Below are 25,393 nucleotides of genomic sequence, written 5' to 3'. Positions count from 1 at the left end.
TTCTTTTAACTTTTTCCACCACAAAAGACTCTTGGTGTGGTCTGCGATGAGCAAGTGTTAGAAACTGGAGCCACGTTATTTGATTAAGCTCACTGGATTTAGTGGCCACAAAAACTTTGGCAGCAGGGCTGGTACCGAGGAAGGTTACTGTTTAAATACAGCAAAACGATATTCTAGAACATTGTTGGCAGAGTTGTTAAACTGATGCAAAAATCTATGAATACGTAGCAAACCAAATGTAAAGCTTCAAGACCTAGGACCGTGTTTGTGCGGTGTAGGACCTGGATGTGTAAGTTCAGACAACGCTGAAGTAAAGCAGATGCCTTAAGGATGGTCGAGACAACTATGTAAAGTGTGAATGCTTGGGTAACGTAGAATCTTCACAGGTATTTGAAGCCTTAATGTAAGCTGGAGGAGCATTATGAGGCTCGGATGTTGGCTCCTGTATATTGGGCTATTGTTCTTGCATAGTTGGAAGCCTTCAACTGCATGAGCTGTTCTGATTTCGTTGGTCAGCAGCTGAAATATTTTTTGACTTTGTTGATACTGAAGAAATGATATATCACGGGGAGATAATATTTCACGCTTTTTCCAAGCTTCTTAATGGAATTTTTATCAATTCTCTTGAAGAAGTGATGCACAAAGAAGCTAACTTGATGTCAGGTTGTTGACTCCATAGCTCCTTCAGAGCTACCTTGGCTCTCTGTTTGACTTCCCGGCCAAGAGGTGAGAGGGGCCATCAGACCCTAAATCCCGTGTGTCTGACCTCAAAGCACGATGGTCACCAAGCAACAGGCGACCAGCAGCGTGGGGACATCACCCATCGGTGCTTCCCATCCATTGAAGCAGCGCTGCGCCGTGCAGGTTTTCTTCCTTCCACCCACATCACCTGTTTGTTTTAAACCTTTCTCCTGCTCTGCGTGATTTTTGGAAGGCCTAACAGCCTGGGTTTTTATTTGCTTGTGTTGATGGTCCTGAGATTGCTCGGGCAGAGCTGTTTGGTGCCTTGGTACCGTTTTCCCCGTATTGCTTTGCAGACTCAAGCGCACTCTCCTGCAGTTTGTACATTGAGAATAAAACACAACTACCTCAGCAAATCAGCGCAAAAGCATTGGAGGCAAATTGTAGAATATGTTTTCTTTTGAGTAAAAAGGTATCATTTTGTTGCCCATGGCCTAAGCTTTTTAAAAAGTATCTGTTGTGCAGGAGGGGATTCTGAGAGGTTAAATCAATTGTCTACTTGTGCACTTATCTAAAGAGGTAAATCAGATGCTGCATTGACACAGATCTGACTCTATGATAAAACTTCAGCAGGCAAGGTTTGATTTAAGTGATTATGAAAAACAATAATCATTCTGTGTAGCCCTAATCCTAACGCATGGTACTTTTCATCACAAAAAACCTTTTCCTCAACACGCTACAGGTGTCCGGGTATGCAATCCTATCCCATCAAAAAGGAGAAACAAAAGGTAGAAATACTCTGGAGGGTTGTAACGCTTTTTACAAGAGTCTTCAAATGTTAAGACTTGTTTCGGTTTGCTCTCCGAAAAGGCTCTCCTTGGAAGAAATCTCCGTTCTGAATGGAGTAGGTTGAAACCTCTTTTGCTGGTGGCTGCGGCGCATTGAACGAAATAACTAATCAACCTGTGGCTGAGGGAACAGAGTGACTGTCAGCAGGTTTGCTGATGACACCAAGCTGGGAGGAGTGGCTGACACTGGAAGCTGTGCTGCCATCCAGAGACCTGGACAGGCTGGAGAGTTGGGCGGGGAAAAAATTAATGAAATACAACAAGGGCAAGTGTAGAGTCTTGAATCTGGGCAGGAACAACCCCAGGTTCCAGTGTAAGTTGTGGAATGACCTATTAGAGAGCAGCGTAGGGGAAAGGGACCTGGGGGTCCTGGGGACAGCAGGGTGACCGTGAGCCAGCACTGGGCCCTTGTGGCCAGGAAGGCCAATGGTACCTGGGGTAGGTTAGAAGGGGGTGGTCAGTAGGTCAGAGAGGTTCTCCTGCCCCTCTGCTCTGCCCTGGGGAGACCACACCTGGAATATTGTGTCCAGTTGTGGCCCCTCAGTTCCAGAAGGACAGGGAACTGCTGGAGAGAGTCCAGCGCAGCCACCAAGATGCTGAAGGGAGTGGAGCATCTCCCGTGTGAGGAAAGGCTGAGGGAGCTGGAGAAGAGGAGACTGAGGGGTGACTCATTCATGGGGATCAGTATGGAAAGGGGGAGTGATAGGACAAGGGGCAATGGGTGCAAACTGGAACACAGGAGGTTCCACTTAAATTTGAGAAGAAACTTCTTCATGGTGAGGGTGGCAGAGCCTGGCCCAGGCTGCCCAGGGAGGTTGTGGAGTCTCCTTCTCCGTAGACATTCAAACCCGCCTGGACCCCTTCCTGTGTGATGTGGAACAGCAGCTTCCCAACGTGTCCGCTTGGATTATTCCCGGCTTGCTTCACAGCGGAGCGGAGGGTGAGAACTCAGCCGTGCCGCTGGTGCTTCGGCTGAACACTTAATTTGTATACGTGCCCAAGACTCGGGTGAGTGGTCACGGTCACTTAACAGCCGAGATTTGTTCTGGGGAACAAAAGCCAATTCCCCATCAGAGAATGTAATAAAATGGTGATGCTACAGCTGGTTCCTCACAGCCTCTAAATATAGACAAAATAGCATGTAGGAGAGAAAAAAATGTTTGCTGAGTTAACTGGGCTATATTTAGGTGCCAAATAAACAGATTTCTGCTTTTGACCCTCCCCCTCACACCCTCAAAATCGCTTTTTATACTGTCTGCAAATGTCTTGGCTGCTCGTGGCTTCTGTTCTTTGCAAAAAGAGTCATTCTAAGCGGAGGGGAAAGGACATCTGTCACAGCTGAAAACTTGGTCTCTCTCCTCAGCCCTTCGTTAGTGCTACATCCAGAGACTGGTTTATGTACAAAAGCGTTAGTACTTTAAAAAAAACCCCAAACCCCCCAAAACTCTTCTCTGTGACCCAAACCTTATTGATCCATATGAGCTAAAAGAAAGTGTTTTTCCTTATCTGGTGCCTTTTACATCCCATTTTTATCTTGCGGCAGGCTGTTTTCCTGGCATTCCTGCTGGTACTCATTGTACGGTCAGCCCTTTATTCGTGGATGCATAAATTGAATTGTTTTTAAAGGAAGCAAGGAGTGTGGTCATCTTGCCAGAACAGATTAGGAGAGGGAGTCTGCGGATCCACAACAATCCTCTTCTGTGCTCGACAAGAAGGATTTCATCTGCCCATGTAAAGTGCTTTTTGCAACCTCAAGGGCGGCCAGAGTGCAGGACGAAGTCAATTTAATCCTTTATTTTTCCCTTTTCAGACACACTTGTGCTCTTCATATGGTTTTGCCTCCTAATTTACAAGAATTTGGGCATCTTGGGGCCCCGGAGAGAGAGGATTGTGGCCAGCACAAGCTTTGGTCTGTCCCCATCGGTGCAGGCTGTGATCTGTCTGGCTTTCAATGCTGATTAACCAGCATTTGTCTTAATTTTTGTATCCCAGAGAATACGTTAACTGTAATTCTTTTGTAAGCATGAGCACTTGGTGATTAGAAATTAGGTTCCATTCCTAATTAAACAGCAAACTGCAAGGCATCATCTTCAACAAAACCAAGATACTTAGAATTCCAGTGCTCACATCTAAGGGACATTGATTTTTCAAAGGCAGAGGCGCTTTCCCCAACTTTCCACCTAGATAGCAGAATTTAATACATGTATAGGTTAATGACAGATTTATTTAAGGTTTTCTTTTCCTATTAACCTGAGAGTAGATCACACAACAATCTTTAAAATTGGATTTATATCTATTAGAGAAATGCCAAGAGTCTGAAGAGCTGACTGTTTTGAAGAGTTGAAACTCAGACTAGAAACTTTCTGTGTGCTTTTTGTTTTAAAAGCTCCGTGAGGCCCAGCTTGATTCTTGGGAGCTCTGGCTGGTCACTTGAGGTTTCTTACCTTCCAGCTGTGGGTGTGCTGGGCATCGTTGTCCAAACCCATGAAATTAGAGCACCTGCAAGTTGTAATGCTGCCCGGCACTTCTTTGCTCTCCGTGATCTCTATGGACTAATCTGAGAAATATGACAACTGTAAAACTGCAGCTTGGGGAGGTCTCTTGTTCTTTGGTGTTGGCTCGATGGCCTAGGGCAGCCCTTGGCCATTCCTGGCCATGCTAGGAGAATATCAAAGGTCTGTCATCAGGAATTTAATTTCCTAACCAGGTTCAGTTGAGGAATTTCTTACGTATTGTGGTTTCAAGGCCAGTCACTGTGTTTAGCTGTGATTGAGAGTGGTTTAGATGGGATTTCCATGTTTGCTTGCTCATCTTTCACCTTCCTCAGGGTCCTGGATGGGCTTTTTGCAGTGCCACCATCTCTATAGGTACCATTAGCTGTGTCATTTAAGCGGTCGGCATTTCACTGTGGTGCAGTCATCAGTAGGATCGTAGAACCTGTTTGTTTTGAAGTTATTGTGCACTGGATCCAGATTAAAAAATGTCTGTCTGGTTCCAACACAGCAAAGGAAGATCTGAGCATTGTCAGCTTCCTATGTTGAATTCTTCTCTGACCTCCTCAAGAATTGGTGTGAAAGGATCCGTGGTTGGAGCATCATTCCAGTTTGGGATGGTGGCAGATTTTGAAAGCAATGATTTAGTCCCGAGGACCCAGGTGTTGAGGGTTTTGATTGTGGGGTGACAATAAAACCCTGGTAGATGTATTGTTAACCCCCTCTCCCCGCTTCCCATTCAGGGCAGGTGATCGGGAGGGAAAGAAGGACAGAGAGAAGAGAGCTGGAAAAATTAAAGATGTTTTACTAATGCTACTGATAAGAATAGAGAAAATAATACAAAATATGCAAAACCAATCCTGAAAGTCCCAGCGACTGCAGAGCCGGCACCCGAAGTCCTGGACTGGACTCTGCAGGCAACCGGAGCTGGATTCACTCTGTCACTGGGCCTCAGTTCGCAGGGACGACTCGCGAGGTCCTCTCCTAATGTCGGTCAGAATCAGAAGGGAAAAGAAAGGACGAGATCCTTGTGATCTCCCACTTCTAGATGAAGTATTCACGTGAATGGGATGTTATACTCCGTTGGTCAGTTTCTTGGTCACCTGTTCCTCGTTGCCCCTCTGGCGAGATGTCCATCCATGCTTATCAATAACCTCGCTTTCCATTGCTGTGTTCACCACAACATGGATCTGGTTCTCCAGGAAAATGCAGGTGATATGAAGCTTTAGCTGACAGGCAAATTCACTACAAGAGAAACTTGTTTTTAACAAAACCAGGACACCAGTTTAAGCATGTTAAACCCAGTTTAAACCTCTTCTCACCCCCAATTCCCCGTGCTGTTCTTGGCAGTTTATTTCATTGCCCACAAGATAATGCAAAGCTTGACAGCCGAGTAGGATTTATAGCAGTGGCTTATCCAAACAACCTGTAAAAATGTTACAGCATTTAAAAAAATAACAGTTGTTATAATTCAAGCGAAGAACAAATAAACACTTGTATTCCTGTTCTTCTCAGTGTACACCGAATTACGTCCATGCCTTAAATTGGAAGGGGAAGGACATTATTCTGAGAAATTATTTTTTCTGTCTCTCTGAGAGAGGCTGTCTAAATAAGATATTCTGTTTTAATAATACAAAGATGTTAAGGCTCCACAGACTGCATACAATTTACTTGACCTTTATAAATAGAACAGCATTGTATCTCTATTGAAAAAAAAAAAAGCAGCATGCTTTTAACCACCATACGTGGGAATTGTTGGGCTTTTATTCCTCGAGCAGAAAGGCAAATCATCCCACCTGGATTTGGACGGAATAGCACCGGATACACCAGTTCTCTCTGATTGCTGCCAAATAAATGCGGATTCGTATACAGAAAAGCAGCAGATGAGAACTGGCTGTTGGATTCCTAAGCTCTCTTGCCTTGGATATGAGCAAAAGTACTTGTATGAGTTACAGTGTGAAAGAAATGCTGTGAAGGTGATGCCACCAATTACTGAAATCATACCCTGCACAGAAACAAAAACACGGGAAGCCAAATCTTCATATTTATTGCTTTTAGCATCCATTTAGGAATATTGCATCTAATATTTTAGAGAGCTTTTGTCCTAAGAGATGCCAGGGTTAAAGATTATTAAATAGCTGGTAATTTTGTTATGGTAATAAAGGGGGGAAATTTGCCCAAGCAAGCAAAACTGGGGAGTTAATTGAACCTGAAGAGCCGGATGCCTGTTCTCTGTGTTTCATAATGGAGAAACTCCAGAGTTTTAATTTGTAGAGTGAATCGTTCATAGGGACACAGGTAAAATAAAAGCGCATTTCCCAAGCTCTGTCTGTGCATCACACCTGGCTAAAAGTGTTTTGTTAGGTGAGCAGAGGTATTTCATCTGCATGGTCCAGTGGGTGCATAAGGGTGAATAAACTGAGGGCCGGTGAAAATGGAGGATGTTCCAAACTTGGCATAGGGGCAGATGTGAAGGTCCAGGTCCTCAGACGAACAATGACGTGTAGAGATTGGCTGCTGTGTCTCGGTGTTGCCACGGAGTTTTCTTTTTAGCCCAGAGGAGGTAATAGGCTGGATTTAGATTTTAAAAGCAAAATACTTGAAGTTCTGCTGGTTGCTCACAGACTTGCACGGTTTGTTATGTTTTTGTTCCATAAACTCACCAAAGGGAGGTTTTTTTTTCAGGAGTTTCAGTGCTCATTGGTTTAACACACGCTTGGGCTAATCTTCCTCATCATGTTCTGCTCATGAATATGTGGTGTATGAGCATCTATGCGAAGAGGTTGTATCTGCTTTTGACTTTGAAGTAATGAGCTGTCTGAGCATCTTCAAAATGCATCTTTCAAGTTATACTCTTCAGGTCTGTCAGGGTTAAACTGGATCTGAAATTGTTTCAGCTCACTCTAGTGGTTCCTGTTTCCTATCCCAAAATAACCGGGCTCCTTGGCAGGCACATTTTCTCCATCTCTTGTTAGCTCTTTCTGTGTATTCCTTCATGTAAATATTTCCTAAACGCAGCCTGCAGAGCGTGGAACAGGCTCAAAATGTGCAAGAGTTGTTGAGGGGCTTTTCAGGAAGTGAACAAAACCGCATTCCTAGTCCTGTGAAATATTTGGGACACAGGAAACAAACTGTTTCCCTCGAGAGCCACGTGTGCTGTGTCAGAAGGATCACTGTTTCCCTCTCATTGTGATATACTGATTTCTTTTTTCCCCCCAAATCTGATGCATGTCCCTCTGCTATTTCCTTCTGCCTTTCCTATTCTTCCCCGTTTGCTTTGGTTGCTGTTTGTTGCGGGACTGACTGGTGGAAGCGTGGAAATAGTAAAGGGGCAACAGTTTGCAAGGTGGGGAGAAACTACTCGGGAAGATGCAGAAGTGGAGGAGCCTGATGGAGGATCTGAGGGGTGGAAAGAAAGAGAGAAGGAAATGACAGTGCAATGCAGTAGGAATTTCAAGTAAGGGCCTCAGACGAAAAAAAGGAAGGTAATGTGGAGTTGTTGTAAGGGGAACAAGCATTTCTGAGTTTGGAGGTGATGGGTGGTGGGAAATTGAAGAGTAAGCACAGGATAGTAGTGCAAGGAAAAGAAAGTAATCATAGAAGTACATTAGATATGTGAGCAAACTTCCTTTTCTGCTCATAGGATGCAGATAAAGGTAACTTAATTCTGTGCCCTCTCCTGGCTTGTCTTTTCTGTCACAGTTCTCAGCCTCAAGGCCTGTTTATTCTCCCTGATGCCCCCATTTAGAGCTTTCCTGCGAACAGAACGTTTTCTGTACGGACATGGGCAGCAGACTGGCACCACTTCTTTATTAGCGATTATAGGCAGCGGGGGCATTGATACCTGTCCATAGATAGTACATATGTTGAAGTAGGTGCTCTTCAATCCCTACATGTCGGTTTGATCTGCCATGCGTCACACATTAAAAATCTTCTAGGAGGAAAGTATATTATGGAGTTCTTGTTAGAGCTCTTGCAGCAATGAAGTACGGGGTAGTGATGGCCAAGTGGTGTCTTTGTTTGGATTTCACCTGATGCACCATAATCCTGCATCCAGGGCATCATTTGTGGTGGTGGGTTGGTTTTCCAGGCCCTACCACATGACGTTGTGTAAAGTGATCATCCCAGAGGCTTGAGGATTAAAGATATGATCCTTCCTAAAGCTTCTGAAGCCATCTTATGTTTCTCTCAGTGGGACTGGAGTCATCTTGCTCTGTTCTCTGGTGTGATTCCTCACTCTTTCAAATCGTCATTGCTGTGTGCAATAATTCACCTACCAGCAAACCAGTATGTGCCTGTCTCTTTTCCTGTTCATCAGCCCATCCCACGTTCACCCACAATCTTTGCATGTGCCGTGGTCAAAAGGGAGTCCCCCCCATCCCCTGATGTGACAGTAACGAGCTGCAGGGACATGTCACACACCCCGTCTCTGAGAACAGAGCCATGTTCGCTGTCTGCAGAGCCTGTCCTGGGATGGCAAACGCATGTGCTTCCCATCACTCACCTCCCAACAGAACCAGCCTGGAGTATTCTTGTCTTGTTAAAGGAATGGCTTTCTCAGCTTGCCGCAGGAGGTGGAATAGCAACCTGCTTATTGCACATTGCTGTCTGTCCTCAAAAAACAAGCAGTGCTCTTGTTTGCCCTGGTGAGACTGTACCTGGAATATTGTGTCCAGTTGTGGCCCCTCAGTTCCAGAAGGACAGGGAACTGCTGGAGAGAGTCCAGCGCAGCCACCAAGATGCTGAAGGGAGTGGAGCATCTCCCGTGTGAGGAAAGGCTGAGGGAGCTGGGGCTCTGGAGCTGGAGAAGAGGAGACTGAGGGGTGACCTCATTCATGGAGATCAATATGGAAAGGGTGAGTGTCAGGAGGATGGAGCCAGGCTCTTCTCGGTGACAGCCAGTGACAGGACAAGGGGCAATGGGTTTGTCACTGTTACTCTTCAAAACAATTTAAAAAAATTCATTCTGACTGGGGTGGAATAGGTTGCAGGTATCCCTAGACTTTGTCTCATGTATTTGATGGGAATTAGGGAGATTTCTCTGAAACCCCAGCACATTTCCTCTTGCCTCCTGTTCTTTACTGCACAGTCCGAGACTTTATGAACATGTTGCCCTGAGGCTGCAGTTTACCAAGTTTGGGGTCATGGTGGCTTTCTTGTGAGTAGTTTTTTTTTCTACTGTCTAAAGGGAGGTTATAGCATGGAGGGTGTTGGTCTCTTCTCCCAGGTAGCAAGTGATGGGATGAAACGGCCTCAAGTTGCGCCAGAGGAGGTTGAGGTTGGATCTGGGGAACAATTTCTTCCCCAAAGGGCTGTGGGGCATTGGAACAGGCTGCCCAGGGCAGTGCTGGAGTCACCATCCCTGGAGGGTTGGACAGACAGAGATGAGGTTCTCAGGGACATGGGGCAGTGCCAGGGGTGGGTTATGGTTGGACTCCATGATCTTGAGGGTCTTTTCCAACCACAACGATTCTATGATTCTAGATGTGTTTCCCGGAGGTGGTTGGGTTGTGCGGTTCTCGTGCCGTCTCACCCCCAGCACCCCACCGCGAAGGCAACATCTGCATCCTTCTGCTTCAGAGTTTCTGTACCATTTCTTGGTTACAGCCAAAGGCAGCATCGCAAGCCTGGGATTCTTAGCAGACTTCCTAAAACAAGATTAGCGAGAGCATTTCTGAACAAAACCAGCATCTTACATGAGGCAGTTGCTGTCGGGATATTCTTCAAAGCTTAGCAGGATCGTGACAGCCAATGCTCAAGTGGAAACACACCTTAGAAGATAATATTTGTAATGTGACTATGCCTCCCATATGCAACTTTGAAGGGAAAGAACCTGTCAGTGGTTCTGCCCTGCTACGAGCCCCAGCCTCCCCGCTTCTCCACAGACACCTTATGCTGCTGTTCCTTCTCCATTTAAATGTTATCAAGTTGTGTGGTTGTTCGTGTTGTCTGCCAAAAGGTGCTTGCCTGGCTGTAATCTGCTTTATTAGGAGACCAGGCAGAGCCTGCATGATGGAGCTCCCAGGGCCGCACTCAGTTTTGCCGTCTCCCCAAGTGACCCCTCCGCACGTCGGCACCTCGGCAGCGCTTGCCTCTAAATCCCCGCCGCCTGCTCCTCGGCGTGGGGGGTGTGTTGTTTAGATAATCCCATACGTCTCTCAGATATTTATATCTCAAAGCATGGCTGCTCATGTCAGTCCTTTTACCGGCTTGTAAAGCAGGAAGAAGTATTTCTCCCTAAAATCCCTAAGAATATTTACTGAGCGGCTAAGGCTCCGAGCACTCATCTGCATTCTGCTGTCGTACACCTATGGCGTTTCAGCTGGGGACTTCTCCAGGTGGCTGAAAAGCAAAAGAGCTGAAGCAGCTTTCCTAGTGACAGTAACATCCATCAGAAGTGTTAGGTGAATCAGAGTAAGTGACGTTAAATCTCTGTCACTTTCCTCCCCCCGCCCGTATATCACATTTTCTGTGAAACCCCATCCTAAACTTACACTGGCAGGAGTTATGTATTTATGCCGTTGTGCCAACGTTCTCTTTTTGATGTTCTTATTCCAAGTGCTTTTGCGCAGCATGTTCATTTCTCCCGGACAACAGTGCATCGAGACGAGCTTGCCACGTGTTAGTAGCCTCTAATCCAAGAGATGAGAATGAGCTGTCTCTGCTCAGAGGATCTCTAATTGGATTTCTGCATCTATTTAAATTAGGTTATCGGCCACTTGGCAGGTTTCCTGCGTATCCCACCAGGGTGAAGGCCGTCTCCGTAGAGGCTATCAGTAACTTTCTTCTCCAGGGCATCTGAACGCGATTCGCATGTTCATTTATCACTACGGAGCCACGCAGACCTCCAAATATGCTAATAAACTTGAGGGAGCTGTTTTAGTTGCCATTTAGCTGGACTCCTCAGACCTGCCTGCAGCCAGAATTCACTCCGTGGAGCTGCCAAGAGTGGGAGCGTATGTGGATAATTGCTTGATTGATGGAGAAACTCTTGCCTTTAAAGTAGGTGGTTCTTTTCAAGATGCATCGTTGTGACCTTCAAGATGTGTTGTCTGGATCTCGGCGACTCAACACTTGCTAACTGAACTCCTTCTTGGAGGAGCTGGGATTGTTTCTGGATCCCTTGGTGTTGCGACATATGGCTACATATGTTTTCTCTGCTATTTTTATTGGTGCAAAAAGACTCCGGCTCAGCGGCGCTGGATGCGAGCACCAAAACTGCGAGATGCTTTGGGACAACACCCCTCAAAAGACCACTTATTTTTGGCCAGGTATCTCCCTATTCCCTCTTCACCATGACCTTGCTACATGTTTTCACCTGTAATTCGCTGCCCAAAGCTTCTGCTGTTTGCTTCAGGTCATCAGGTAGCTGCTCGATGCTGTTTGGCTCTATCAGCAGTGGTTTGTCAAAATGAAGCCCATGTGGGAGTTCCTTGGAGGTGTCAGATATTTCAGACGTAGGCAAATTGTGTTGGCAAGAGCTGACTTGGTTTTTGTTTTACTGAGCTTGCCAACCCTTCCAATATTTAAAACTGGATTTTTGTAGGATGCAAAATCCTAGCCTAGAAAAGGATGGTAAATCAAGCTCTGTGGGGTGAGACGTTAAAACGCAGGAGTTAACCAACTCTTGACTGCAGTATTTCTGTACTGAAAGTTTTCAGCGTAGGTGGAAGGAGATTTCATCATTTTTTTTTTCTCAAATCATTTTGCCTTTTAAATGTTGAATGCCAAAATGTGATATAACGAACAGCAGTGTACATGAACTGCATGTTTTACTGATACATTTAGAAATCTGAAGTGGAACCGTCTGACTGACGTGTTCTCTACGGAGCAACACAATTCTGCAACCGTAAGTTGTATTTAAATACAAGGAAAAATTAAAATGGGGAGATTATTTTCATTTTACAGGTTTAGATTGGGGCACGCTCCCTTTCCCTGTTGCTTGTCTCTTAGATCAGGATGTTGGCTTAAAAACAATTTAGCGTACTCCTCTGAAGAACGTGTTCTTCTATCCAATAGAAGTATCAGTCTCGGCTGAAGATGCTTAAGATCCTACTCAGAAATTTCCTTTGGCAACTGTGGGTTGTATGTTGTGGGAAAGGCAGGCACTGTAAAGAAAATCCTCAAGTATATTTAAGGGCCTTCGTGTTATTCAGTCCTGGGTTTGAATCCTACTTTTATTCCCAGTTAAATGAGACAAGAATAGCTCTCTGGAGTTATATTTAAAATTCCCTTTAAGGAACACTCAATACTGTCTTCATCCATAGCCAAAACAAACAGCTAATGGAGAGTTATGGACTGGTAATAACATGAGAGTCCAAACAAGCTCCAGATTCTGCCAAAAGGTCTGGGCTTTTCTGTGGGAGGGATCAAATCAGCAGCTCGGAAAGTTCTGCTTTCTGCCTCTATTTCTCACGTAGGAACCCGAGAGACCTACAACACGTAACGCAACCGGTTGGGAAGGGATGAGTGCAAGGGTGAGATCTCAACCCTTCTCCTCTGGACAGGCATTTCGGTGTCATTTTATGACTTTAGGCTGTTACTTTTGAACCTCTGTGTGTTTGGCCAGGCCACAGTTTTCATAAACAGAGCCAAACATGTGGAAAAACACATGTAGGATCAATGGGCCACTTGGTGAACGGAATGATTTTATAGCAAGCAATAGCAATTTTTTAGTAAGGCATCTGTAGCTATATATTTACTGCTTGTTAGAAGGTGGGGGCTTTTCTATGCTGAAGAGAGCATCTCTATAGAGACCTTTTATAACACGCAAATTATTCACTGTGTCCATTCTTGCTGTCCTCAATGATTAAACATCTTTCCGTCAGAGATTTTCTTTAGTTTTGTTGGTTAAAGAGAGAACAAAGGTTCCTACTTGGTAACCCCGGTGTTTCGGTGTTAACTGGACTCGGAGCTGAAATGCTGAGGTCCTGTTCCACAGCAGCGTGTATACGTTCTGATCTTATGTACTCTTAAAAACGTAGTTCAAAGCTCTGTGAATGAGGACTCTGAGCAAAGAGCTTCCCCAAACCTGCTAGAAACCTGCAGCCTTTGCTTTTTGCATTACTTGGAAGGGAAGCCCCCTTACGAAATGAAGGGATGTATAGGTAAACACTTCTAAACATTTCGCAGCGTGCATTTTTAAACAGATGGTTGTGGTGGGAATTGTCTGGACTCCTGTATTGCTCGTCATATTCTGAGCCAGGCTGCAGATTTTTTTCCGTGTTTCTAATCTACTGAAATCAGTTCGATTCCTTGTGCGAGAGCTCCCAAAAGTGGGCACGACTTTCTCTAAATGCACTCGCTGGGTTTAGTCAGTGGATTGTGGGGCTACGGTGAGTCCGTGGATTCCCTGATGGAGGGCATGGGAACAGAAATTAGCCTTGAAGATATCAAGGCCTACCCGTGAGAAAGATGGGAGTAAAGGAGTATCCGGAAATGTTAAGGATGTACCCGTGAGAGAGAAGGGAGTAAAAGAGTAACTTTGATGATAGCAAAAATAGCCAACGAGATGTTGTAACCAAGAGTGAAGAGACACATGAATTGGTAAAACTGTATAAAAATGCACTTGTGGCAATAAATGGCATCTGCTCCTTTCATCCTGAAGAACTTGATCTATGTTGTTTGTCCCTCTCAACCGCGACAGTGGATAGATGTGAAGGATGTACACACGTATTTAATTGGGGTTTTACAGCAATGATGAAACAGCACAAAGAAGATGCTACTGGTTGTAGTGGCTTTGAGCGAGGTTTATCAGAGGAGTAAATGGAGTTCTCAGCTCCCGGGGAGCTGTGTTGTTACTGCTCCGAACACAGTGAACACCATCCCAATGCCCGGTCAAATTTCTGTGTGTGTTATTGAAGAATATGGGCGTTTAGGTCATTAGTAGGAGTTGGCAGACTCTCAATGGGGAAGGCTCTAGAAAAAATGCTCCTTCTCCTCCCATTAGCATTGGCAGAAAACCACCATATTGAAAAGTTTAATTTAAAATTTGGAGAGAGGAACAGCTAAAGAAAAGGCTTTGCATTTTTTCTTTTCTTCTTCTTGACTATTAATACAAAATATGCTTTCTCCTTCCCTTTTCAGAGCCACCTTCCAGCCTGTCTGCCCAGTATATTGCTTTTCATTTTTCTTGCTTTGCTCCAGCCTGAGAGTTTAAAATGGTTTCGGTACGAAGCTGTGGTGTTATACTCATGACCAGCGTAAAATTCATGTCTGCGTCCACCTGCTTTGTGTCACTGTCGTCTCAATTGAACTCCTCATTCCTTTTATTCTTCTCCTGTTTAATCAGCTCTGTGGACCTGAGGTTCCTGCAGACCTCATGGCAAACCCCATGGCTCCGCGTTTGCATGAGCATCCCCACATGTACACGGCATCAGTCTTTCCATCTGCACTTCGATTCTTCCCTTCCTTAAACTTAGCAAGCAGCTTTTCCGATGTTGAAATAAGACCTTTTGGGACAAAGATTAGCTTTTTGTCCTAATATTTGTCGTATGTGCCAGAAGGTACATATCTAGCTTAGAAAACGTGGCGGTTTTATTGCTATGGGTGATGAGCTCAAGATGAGGATTCATTCTGCTCTTTGTAAGATGCAAATTACTGCCAGGATAACAACAGGCTGTATTACAAGGTTGGGTATTTTACTGTGTGCAATGCAAACCACGGTAGCATTAACTTTGCTTCTTATCTAGGGCTGCGTAACATCTCAGAGTGTCTTTTTCATCTACTGCAAAGCCAAATTTCTACCTTGTGCCTTCGCACCTGTGTGAGCAGCCCATAGCGGCAGGTTTGGAGCCAAACTCTCGGCCTGTATTATTCAATATATTCATCAATTGTTTGGACGAGGGAATAGAGTGACTGTCAGCAAGTTTGCTGATGACACCAAGCTGGGAGGAGTGGCTGACACTGGAAGCTGTGCTGCCATCCAGAGACCTGGACAGGCTGGAGAGTTAGGCGGGGAGAAATTTAATGAAATATAACAAGGGAAGTGTAGAGTCTTGAATCTGGGCAGGAACAACCCCAGGTTCCAGTATAAGTTGTGGAATGACCTATTAGAGAGCAGTGTAGGGGAAAGGGACCTGGGGGTCCTGGGTACAGCAGGATGACCATGAGCCAGCACTGGGCCCTTGTGGCCAGGAAGGCCAATGGTACCTGGGGTGGGTTAGAAGGGGGTGGTCAGTAGGTCAGAGAGGTTCTCCTGCCCCTCTACTCTGCCCTGGGGAGACCACACCTGGAGTATCGTGTCCAGTTGTGGCCCCTCAGTTCCAGAAGGACAGGGAACTGCTGGAGAGAGTCCAGCGCAGCCACCAAGATGCTGAAGGGAGTGGAGCATCTCCCGTGTGAGGAAAGGCTGAGGGAGCTGGGGCTCTGGAGCTGGAGAAGAGGACACTGAGGGCTGACTCATGCATGGGGATCAATATGGAAAGGGTGAGTGTCAGGAGGATGGAGCCAGGCTCTTCTTGGTGACAACCAGTGACAGGACAAGGGGCAATGGGTTCATGCTGGAACACAGGAGGTTCCACTTAAATATGAGAAGAAACTTCTTGATGGTGAGGGTGACAGAGCCTGGCCCAGGCTGCCCAGGGAGGTTGTGGAGTCTCCTTCTCTGCAGACATTCAAACCCGCCTGGACACCTTCCTGTGGAACCTCAGCTGGGTGTTCCTGCTCCATGGGGGATTGCACTGGATGAGCTTTCCAGGGCCCTTCCAACCCCTCACATTCTGGGATTCTGTGAAATTCTGCATTTTATGGCCACTGCAACGAGGCAAACCTTGGACACAAGCTTTTTCCAGCCCAGCCGACACACGGCCCCTGTCTGATGAGACAGAAAACAGGGTGGAATATTTGCCCTGTGTTTTGCCGGCTCTGAGCTGGCTGCAGGGGCCCAGCTTACAGAATTAGGATGTGCGTGAATTTATATCCACTTTTCTTCTGAGCGCCATTCTCAACCAGCCATACAGGTTTTTCATGTATTAAGTGTATTTTCAGCAAACTTCTTAAGGTGCTTTTTGCATGACTTCTGCAAATTAGAATGCAATTAGCTTGTTCCTCCTGTTGCCTTATTAATTACCATGGTGGGCTTAAACTGATTTGGGAAAGGATGTATCGCAAAGGATTGTGCCCTTTTATTTATTTTTTAAATTTTTTAACTGTTCATCAAGTCTCCATCGCATTTGATCATTAATCTTTCAGCAAAAGCGATGGCGTAGTGCCAGGTTCCGGCCTCTGGAGAGGGGAGACGAGAGCAGCCGCTTTCTCCTCTGAATTGCCCCTCTGCATTAGGAGCCCTTTGATTCGACGCCAAGTGAATATTCATGGAAATAACCCCCTTCTCAAAACAGGGTCATTTGGAAATAGTTCTGGTCCCTTACAAATACAGTAGTTGATTTTATTTGCAGATTGTTCCTGTTAGAAACTTGAAAATACAGATTAAATACTCCTTGAAAATAAGAGGTAGTGAGACAGCTGTATCTTGTTTAAACCACTTACTTCCAATAGCAAGAGTGCAGTTTTGACCATTTTAAATACCTTTTTTATATTACTAGGTAGATTTGTGTATTCACACATCTTGGATAGACGCTGTTTTCAAATACTAATGATGATGATTAGGGAATGGTGTGGTTTAGAAAGGCATTAGTTATGGAATAATTGTGAACTATGAGTAAATTTGTATTCTTTGAGTTTCATTTCATATAAAAGAAAAACCTATTTCCCTGAAAATGCACCTGTGGATTATACTGAAAGAAAATGATGTAATAAAACAATGTAGAAGTTGTTGAAGGCCTGGCGTGTTCAACTACGTGGGAATGGTAATCTACATTGCAAGAGTCATTTGTTTGAATTATTAGAGCAACGAATATCCTCTTGAAGGCAACAATAGGGTAACTTGTATTGTAGCTATGACAATGGGATTTTAGTTATCAACCGATTCTCCAATGTGTCAAACCAGACAGATGGAGCGTTTCCTGGGGAAAAGCTTTGTAGCTTAAGAACAACAAAGTGCAGTTTAGACACTCATAAATAGGCACTTTGGGCTGCAAGGTGCTTGTTCCTCCCGCCAGCGCAGTTTGTGGGCAGCTGGAGGTGCTTTTCTATCACACTTTGTATTTGAAGTCTAATTTTAGCTAATTATCCTTAAATAATATGTATTTTGGTTACATTCAAGCATGACTGAGTTGTTATCCAGACCATTCTGTGGAGATATTTAAATTTAAGGTGCTTAGATGTGGCAGAGATGAAAGTGCGTTATTGACGTCCCGGACAGTGTGTTTTTTTTCCCATAATGGCTGTATCTCATATTGTCATTTAAAGGGTTGGAATGACTTGGTTGGGTCTCTGAGCTTTAATTTCGCTGATACTTCTACGTTGAAGGGCAGGGGCTGTGAATCAGTTGTTCTCTTAGACTGTAATAATCCTATTAAGCTCATGAGTCCCCTAAGTTTGTTCATGTTGTGTATGTTTTGCTGCTTCTCCCCAAAATGGAGTTGGGATGGATTTTCTCAGCTCCTGTGCTGTTCCTTCGCCGTCGTTTACACCAGGTTTCATGGATCCTTTTCAAATCCTTTGCTCTGCTTAATTTTGACAAGAAAAGCATTGTTTTTCTTCCGAGGGCCTCTCAATTACCGGAGGGGGGTCTGACTTGAACAGTGTCCGAATTCCCTCCGATCTCTCGCGGCTCTTCTTCCAAACACTCCACTTGAAAGGCTGACTTTATTTTATCAAGGAGAAAGCCTCATTTGGAGCCTCGGAATGAAAGAAATGGCTGAAATGGTAACGCTACTTGATATGACTAATGCAAAAGCTTTCATTGTGCTTTCTTCTTCAGCAGGCGGTTTGAGTAATGCTGATAATTAGTGCCTTTGTTGGGAGGATTGGGGGGGACCCATGCGGGTGGCGAAGACCAAAAGAGCAGTACTGAGTCAAGGCTTAGCCTAAAAAGCTAGTCCTGCTCTAACGCAGGAGGAGGGATTAAGGAAAGCGGGTTGTCATCTAGTCAACCTCCCAAATCACCAGCTCGCTGCAAGAAGGAACCCAGCCGTGGGGTTTCTGGTGGTTGTTATTTGCGTGCGTGAGGAATTGGAGCGACAGGATGCAAAGTCAAATTAAGATTCCTGGAGAGCACAAGGGTTTTTGGGGCGGTGGGAGCCGGTGTCGTCTCATGGGTGGTGCTTGAGGAGTCTGCTCTGCTTCCTGGCCTGTCGGTGCTGATGGGCTCGGGATGTGTCCTGTTGAAACAGCCTCGTGGCTACCAAAAGCATCAAAAGCACCTTAAACATCAACAAAGCGAATCTGCGCTGCATGTAACCTTGAGGTGTATTTTAAAAAGACTGTAGCGTAATATCTCTGAGGCTATCTGTCTGGCTTTGGACTTCCGAAGTCCCGATTTGGCTCTTTTGCAAGAAGATATGATCCATTAATGTATCTTTCTTTGAAAACCGTGTTTCATGTTGATATTTCCAAAAGAAAACAATCTCTCTGTAATGCATAAGCTCTGCAGGTAGCCCTCATCTGCCTGGGCTACGAGCACGTGAGCAAATAGATCAGCCCAGAGAAATGAAGTTGCAGAAGGAGAAATGAAGGGCCAAGGTCCCGGTGTCCAGCCTGGGGGTGTTTTAGGAGCTTTAGTTTTGGTCTAGATCTAGGTTGAGCCTCCTCCATTGTTCATTTGCACAAGTTGCTTTGGGATGTATTTGCAAAATGGCATCACGCGGTGGTTACGCCACATCAACACGTGGAAGAGCTTGAACTTGCCGGTCCGATGGGAACACTGGGGGGGTTCACCTGAGTGGGACTCACCACTGGGGAGCATTTTAGTTGTAGGAATCAGAAGAATCACAGGAAAAACACATCAGTTATTTTGTTGCACGTTTTCTATCGTAACACGAGCAGGGCAGAGGCACTTTTGGAGAGAGCAGCTTGCATTACGGACCTGTTTTATTCTCCCAGAGAACGCTGTGTCTTCGGAAACAACTCCTTCCTTACTCAGCTTTGCAAAGTGGCTGCTAAGAACTCCAGGTTTCCAGCCCCATTGCGTGCCAAACCAAACCGGCCCATATAATTTTATGCACACTAATAGTATATTGGAGTTTTCCATTTAGATTGATTAAGAGTGGTTCCTCTAGTAAATAGGATGGCCTTTAGTATTTGATTAATACTCAAAGAATCAGTGTGCTATCACACTTTTGTGGGCTCTGATTTGTATAATTTAATAGAAAAATGTAATAATCTGCATCATAAATCCTTTTCTTGTTTGTGTTTCCTTTCAGCTTTGTGTATGGAGGATATTTCAAGTTGCTGTGTTAGGCTTTGATGTTGTTATAGATGTGAAACTCGTGGCTAAAAGAGGATCTTGCAATCACATGAAATCTATTTTTATTTCAATACTTGACGGATCTAAAACTTCCTTACACAAAATAATTACCAGTTGACATTTCTGTCATTTTTTGTGTTTCTCTGCAGATGGACTTTATCAGATTTTTAGGGAAAAGGTTGGAATTTTTTCCCAAGGAGATACTTACCGGGGCACCACGTGCTTGTGCTAAAGTTCACGTGCTATGAATTAACTCAGCTGATGGATGGTGGCTAAATCTTGCTGTTTTAATTCTTCCTGCAGGTCCAAGGAGCTAATAAAGGAGGCGATCCTCGACAATGACTTCATGAAGAATCTGGAGCTGTCTCAGATCCAGGAGATTGTGGATTGTATGTATCCCGTGGAATATGGCAAAGACAGCTGCATCATCAAGGAAGGAGACGTGGGTTCCCTCGTGTATGTCATGGAAGGTATGGCTTAAAAAGCGAATATTTCCTTCCTTTCTTTCAACACATACAGGGATGGAAACTTTCTTTCAAGGCAAAAATAATTTCAAACCTTGCCCTGACATCCGGCGGGATAAACCTCTGCTAAATGTGGTTCTTTGGCTTTGAGGCAATACCAATGGTTTGCTATACAAATTAAGGACTTAACAGAAAGAATGTTGTTATGGAAAGGAGAAAAGACTGTAAAACAAGGAGAATGTGGTCAGGGCTCTCTACTTCATAGGTATTTTGAGGACGAGTTTGGAGATGTTGACAAAGCACATGGGGCTCTCTGCAGAAGCAGTGCATTGTATAATAGAAAATGGTATTTTTCTGTGCTGTGAGCGAAATAAGTGTAGCATCTGCGGTTTAGCACATCTGATTTGTCACAGTATGTGTTGCGGCAGGGTTTTGTGTTGCGGTGGGATGCGAGAGCGGTGGATGTTCTGTTGTTCTTGGGAGCCGTCAGGTTTCTGAACATCTTTTAGTGGGATAGGTGTTGTCAGTGCTCTGCTTCTCCAAAATGTCAGCTATTTGCATTTTGGATAACTATTGACATGTCAAATCGGGCATCTTATATATATGTGTTTGTGACTGATAGTGAGTTCTGAGCAAAGGTCCCTGTTTGAATTTGGGTAATGCAACAAGTGATTCAGTACAACACAAATGGATAAATGCTTATAAAATTCTTGCTCTTACCATCTGGTAGACTCACACGCATTTTGGCCCGTTAACACCTAAGGGGAATGGAGGTTCCTCGCTTGCCAATATCTTTTGAGCAAATAGGGCACAGAACTACAGGTTATATATAACTCGTGTGTTTATATGTACATCTACATGCACAAATTAATTTCTTAAATGGTTCTTTTAAACAAAAACACTTTCAAGGCAGCAAGCCATCCTTTAAACATGGTTTCCTGCCAAGCTCTTAATGCTGAATAGTTGCAAATGCTCTTCCCTAGTTTCCCAAAACAGCTTTAATATTCTGGCCATTTAAGGTTAAGTCCTTTCTCAAGCCACAGGTTTAATTCCTTCAGCTTTTCATAGTTTTAAATTTGGCGTATTCAAGTGGTATTTTTTGTTATGAAGTAGTTAGTGTGGGATACCAAAGCAAATTATGTTTCCACCCCCAGCATTGCATGTAAATATTTAGGGTTTTCAATCCTCCATTTGAATACAGGGACTGCTTTGCTGAGGTGCAGGATCTGTTCTGCCGCTAATCGAAAACCACTTGAAAATAATACTGAAATAGTATTTTTTTGGTGAGAAAACGTGGAGGGTTTTCAGTGCACAGCTATGCGCTCCCTTCCCAAACACGAGCGCATCAGGGCACGCTCACAGTTCTTTTGCTGCACGGCTGGTTTGGGATGTTGTCCCTTGAAAAAACCCCTAAAACAGGACACGGGCAAAATCAGCGCGTACTGCTCTCTCGCTCAGTCTCTTCACATTCTTTGGGGAGGGATTTCCACCGTGTTTTGGGGTACTGAACATGGCTTGGTACTCAGCTGACCCTTTATCTGATGCAATGATGATTTACTGTTACTGGTGCTTCCTTGAATTAAGCAGATGTTTCTAATTGTCGGTCCAAACTCCATCCCTCAATTCTTGATTCTTGTGTCAAATCAAGTCCAACTTTTGCGGGGTATTTGTGTACTTTAGCTTCTCCTTGCTCTTCTGGCAGCCCTCGATGTATGAGGGCACGACTTGGCTCTCCCCCAGTCTTCGGTTGGTCTCGTAACTTAATTTAAGATTATTTAGACAGCTCCGTAAATATGCATAATGCTTTGCAAACAAAATTATGGAGAGTTTCTAGTCTATGTTTAGACATAATGCAACGAGTGATGGTGAAGTAATGGAAATGGAGGCAGACGTTATCAGCTGGGTTGGGTTCTGGTTCCGAGAGCAGGCTCGCTCGCTTATTTGGGCGCATCATTCTGTGGCCTCCTGGTTATTAACACACCCCCTGCCGCCCAACTTATACACTTTATTCTATACAAAACTCTTACTAGAGAAACCCATCTTTATGAGTATTAATGAGAGCTATTTTCTTGCCTCAGGAATCAAATAAATGCTGCAAGTCTTGCTTCCATAAGTTCCTCTTGGAATTCCTCACTTGGCTTTATAGCTGTGCTGAATGTGAATAAAAATCACTCATGTAAAGCATTTGATACCGAATACCCTTATGCATGTCTATAATTTATGATTCAACGTTTAGATAGAGCCTCTTACCAGAAGTCTGAGTTATGTATTGGTGATGTTTCCTTGGACTAATTTGAAATAATAATTTAAGTGAGATGGATTTGAAAATATCCATCATTTTCACTGCTACTTTCCGCATTCTCGTTTATCACGGTGAAGTAGCGGTAGTCTCTGTTTTAATCTCTGTTTTAATTTTCCTCTTTAGACACGAGGACTCTACTCATCCTGATGAGACCTTTACAATTATGATCCTTAACTATTTGGGTTCTTTGGCATGGACATTAAAATCCATGTGTATGTGACACTTGTTGAGCTTGGTGAATCTTCAAAGGCTGGATAATGATGAATGTTGACCCACAAACTCTTTGCTATTATTTCATGTCTTTCCTCAGATTTTTGGCCCTCCTTGTATTTCTTTTACTATTGGGAACCAGAGCAGCACTCATATGAACAGATTGGACTTTAGAGATGAAAAATCAGTTAATACAGTGAAGTTTGAGAAAAGACTGAGGTCATTGAGAACACAAGAAGAAAATATTTCACATATTTAATTATTCAACCTATTATCTATCTAACTGCTGAGCTGGGCAGGGAGAAGCGAAACACAATAGAAGAAAACAGGAGAAAACTGGAAACTGTGCTGTAGATGGGGAGAGGAGAAAACCAAAACGTTCTACCAGTCAGGAGCTGAAACTGAAGTTTCTCAGGAGGCTGAATCACGAATTTAGGCCTTGGTTTGCTTTTAGTGTGTTGCTTCTGTGCTGACTCTAGCGGTGGTCTGTGCCTTCCTGGCCAGATTGCCATCTTTTGGAAAATAAGAGCCCCTGACTTACCTTCAGCCCTTCCGGACTATTGCTGGCCCCACCGTGTCCCAGCCCTGGAAACACTATATTTCTCTAGCATCATCCTGCTTATTTACATCATTGAGGTGACAGAGTCTGAAGGATTTGTGGCACAGACCACCTTGTGCATTAAATGCAAATAGCCAAGGAGACATTTGTTCAGTTAACACAATTAATGAGGTCGATGCCGATGTATTTCTTCCAGAGAGAAGGGAGGTACCCACAGTGAAGCACAATGACCCGGAGCGTGGGAGAAAAGGGACCATTGCATCGGAGCCCGATGGAAAGAGATCTTATGGTTTTATGCCTTGCCTGACCTCCATTAGGGTTTTTTTGCTATTTACAGGCTGTTCTTTGCATTTTAAATATTTCTCTGTTCCTTAGCAGCGGTGCCGTCATCAGGTATCTGTGTGATGGTGAAATAGTAACACAAACTGGATCCTGTGCCTGGGAAAGACTTCTCAGGACAGAGATCTGTTGGATTTGGGGTGGGGTCAGAGCAACCCGTGTTTCCTTAGCAGGGTTTTGTACAATCGAGTGTTTCTCTTCCCCTCCAAAGTTTTCCCTTACGCCTGCAGGAAGGTAACTGGTCATAATGGTCTCTTGCGGCACATGGCGTGTGTCCATCTGTCTTGGGTGGCTCTCAGGAATTACAGAATAAGGATTTGTATGAAGTAGCAAGGTAGGAACTGGTGTTTCATCAAGTTCTGAAATGGTTTGGGGTGGGGAACACCCCTTAGTCCCCTTGAGCAGCAGGAAAACCCCATGACTTGCATATTAACAGACTTGGGTAAAGAAATGCCCTTAATGTATAGCAACAACAAAAAATATCCCTTGTAGCTGTGCTTTGAGGGTGGAAATGAACTTACTTGTGATCTAAGCAAGTATTCTAAGGAATACTGAAATTGCTGGAAGCATAAAGCATGAAGCATCCCTCTGGGCTGGTGAAAGCGAGGGTGACGAGGGGAACACGTGATGCTGTGGCTCATCCACCTGCACTGGGCTGTGCTGGCACCCTGCAAGTAAAACAACGCTGAGACTAAAATAAACTGAGTGGAAATATTACCTTTCTGATGAGGAAGGACATTGGGGGTTCAACAGAATGTCTTAAAATTGAAGTTTCTTTCAGAGCCAGAAAAGCTTCTCACTGGTTACTCGTATTCTGCCTCTTAAATTAACCCACCACCTCCAGTTTTCTTTAAGGAAAAATAAACCAAATCTTTTCCAAGTTCTAGTTTTGCGGGTTTGCATCGGTTATCTCAAAGCTTTCTTTGGGCATAATATTTCTTAAAGTTTCTGAAAGCACTTAAAAGTGTGGAAACCTGGGAGGGTCTCTTTCGGAGCCGTGTTGACAGGTTTGAATTATGCGGGGGTGTTCCCTCACACTAATGAGGATAAATGCGATATCCCACAGCTGAAACCAAATGTTTCCTCTTGTGCTCCCTCTCTGTCTGAACCTGTCAGCTGCAGTGTGTCACATTTGATGGGTGCATTATGAAAAGAAAATGTAGCAGCAGAGCTGTAGATAAATCAGGCGACAAGGTACAAGTTTCAGACTCTTGTGGATAAGAGTCATGCTGTTATAAACAGATGCCCAATTTTTTTTTAGAAACTATATTAATAGGTGTAAAGAGCCCTCCTTTTATGTTTGTTGCTATTCGCATAAAGTATGGAAGAAATAATACAGCCAGCCGGCAGGGGGAAGGAAGGTTAAAATACTTAAATTAACTATTTTGTTGCTTCTGATTTTGTATTGGCGGCGGGTGTTGCAAGATTCTTCCTGGCTGTTTGTCCTTCTGCAAAGCCCCATTGAGGCTGCACCTCTGCGCCACAGCTGGAGGGAAACAGCGTCACCAATACCCTGTGGGCTCGTAGCTCTGCAGGCATGAAAAGGGAAGAAGCAGCCTTTTAGGAATCCATGCTGAGAAACAGCCTTACGCTTCCCCCAACCCTTCTTTTAGTAGCTTTTTTCTCGCTTCTTAAATTGAATTTTATTTTTGCCTTCAACCGTGGAGGTTTGCCTTTTATTTTTAAAGGAGACTTTGTTTCTTGCTTCGTTCTTGGTGGCTTCTCCAAAGCGATGAAGCGGCTAATTGTGACTTCCCATGGGAATGTGTTTTTTGGCAGTCAGAGATGTCTCAGGTAGGAATGTATTCCGAAGAGCTGCAGGATTTGACGGGATGTCAAACTCGGTGTTGATGAGGGAAGACAAACAAAATCCCCGCAGCCATTTGGAGTGCAAAGAGAGATGCAGGAGGCTGTACAAGACCTCCCATCAGGGGCTCAGAGCTCGCTGCTCTCACACAGACAAAATCCCCCCATCTCTGAGGATTTTTGCTGTTGAATCCAGACCAGAGCAGGGACATTGACACTGCCCACGGTCCTCGAGACACCCCCTTGCTGCTTCCTGCGGGGAATCGCAGCCCGCATTTTGTGATGCCATAAGGGTTCATCATCGCTTATCCTCGTTCTTGCTTCTCAATGTGTCCGGAGAGTCTCACCCTTTCCTCTCCTGTTTGTTTTTGCCTAACTCTGC

At 44.5% G+C, this 25,393-nt stretch overlaps 1 protein-coding gene across 2 annotated transcripts in view; it reads left to right on the top strand.

The window, feature by feature from the left end:
- Positions 1–25,393, top strand: part of PRKG1 (protein kinase cGMP-dependent 1) — a 425,347-nt gene that overhangs the window by 44,604 nt on the left and 355,350 nt on the right. For both annotated transcript variants that reach the window (XM_065843185.2, XM_065843184.2), the window contains exon 2: positions 19,635–19,801. In XM_065843185.2, the coding sequence (XP_065699257.1) occupies positions 19,635–19,801 (167 nt within the window). The remainder of the gene's footprint in view (positions 1–19,634; positions 19,802–25,393) is intronic.

This window comes from Patagioenas fasciata, chromosome 8 (assembly GCF_037038585.1).
Source record: "Patagioenas fasciata isolate bPatFas1 chromosome 8, bPatFas1.hap1, whole genome shotgun sequence".
NCBI lineage: Eukaryota > Metazoa > Chordata > Aves > Columbiformes > Columbidae > Patagioenas > Patagioenas fasciata.
This window is presented reverse-complemented; position numbering and strand designations above follow the sequence as displayed.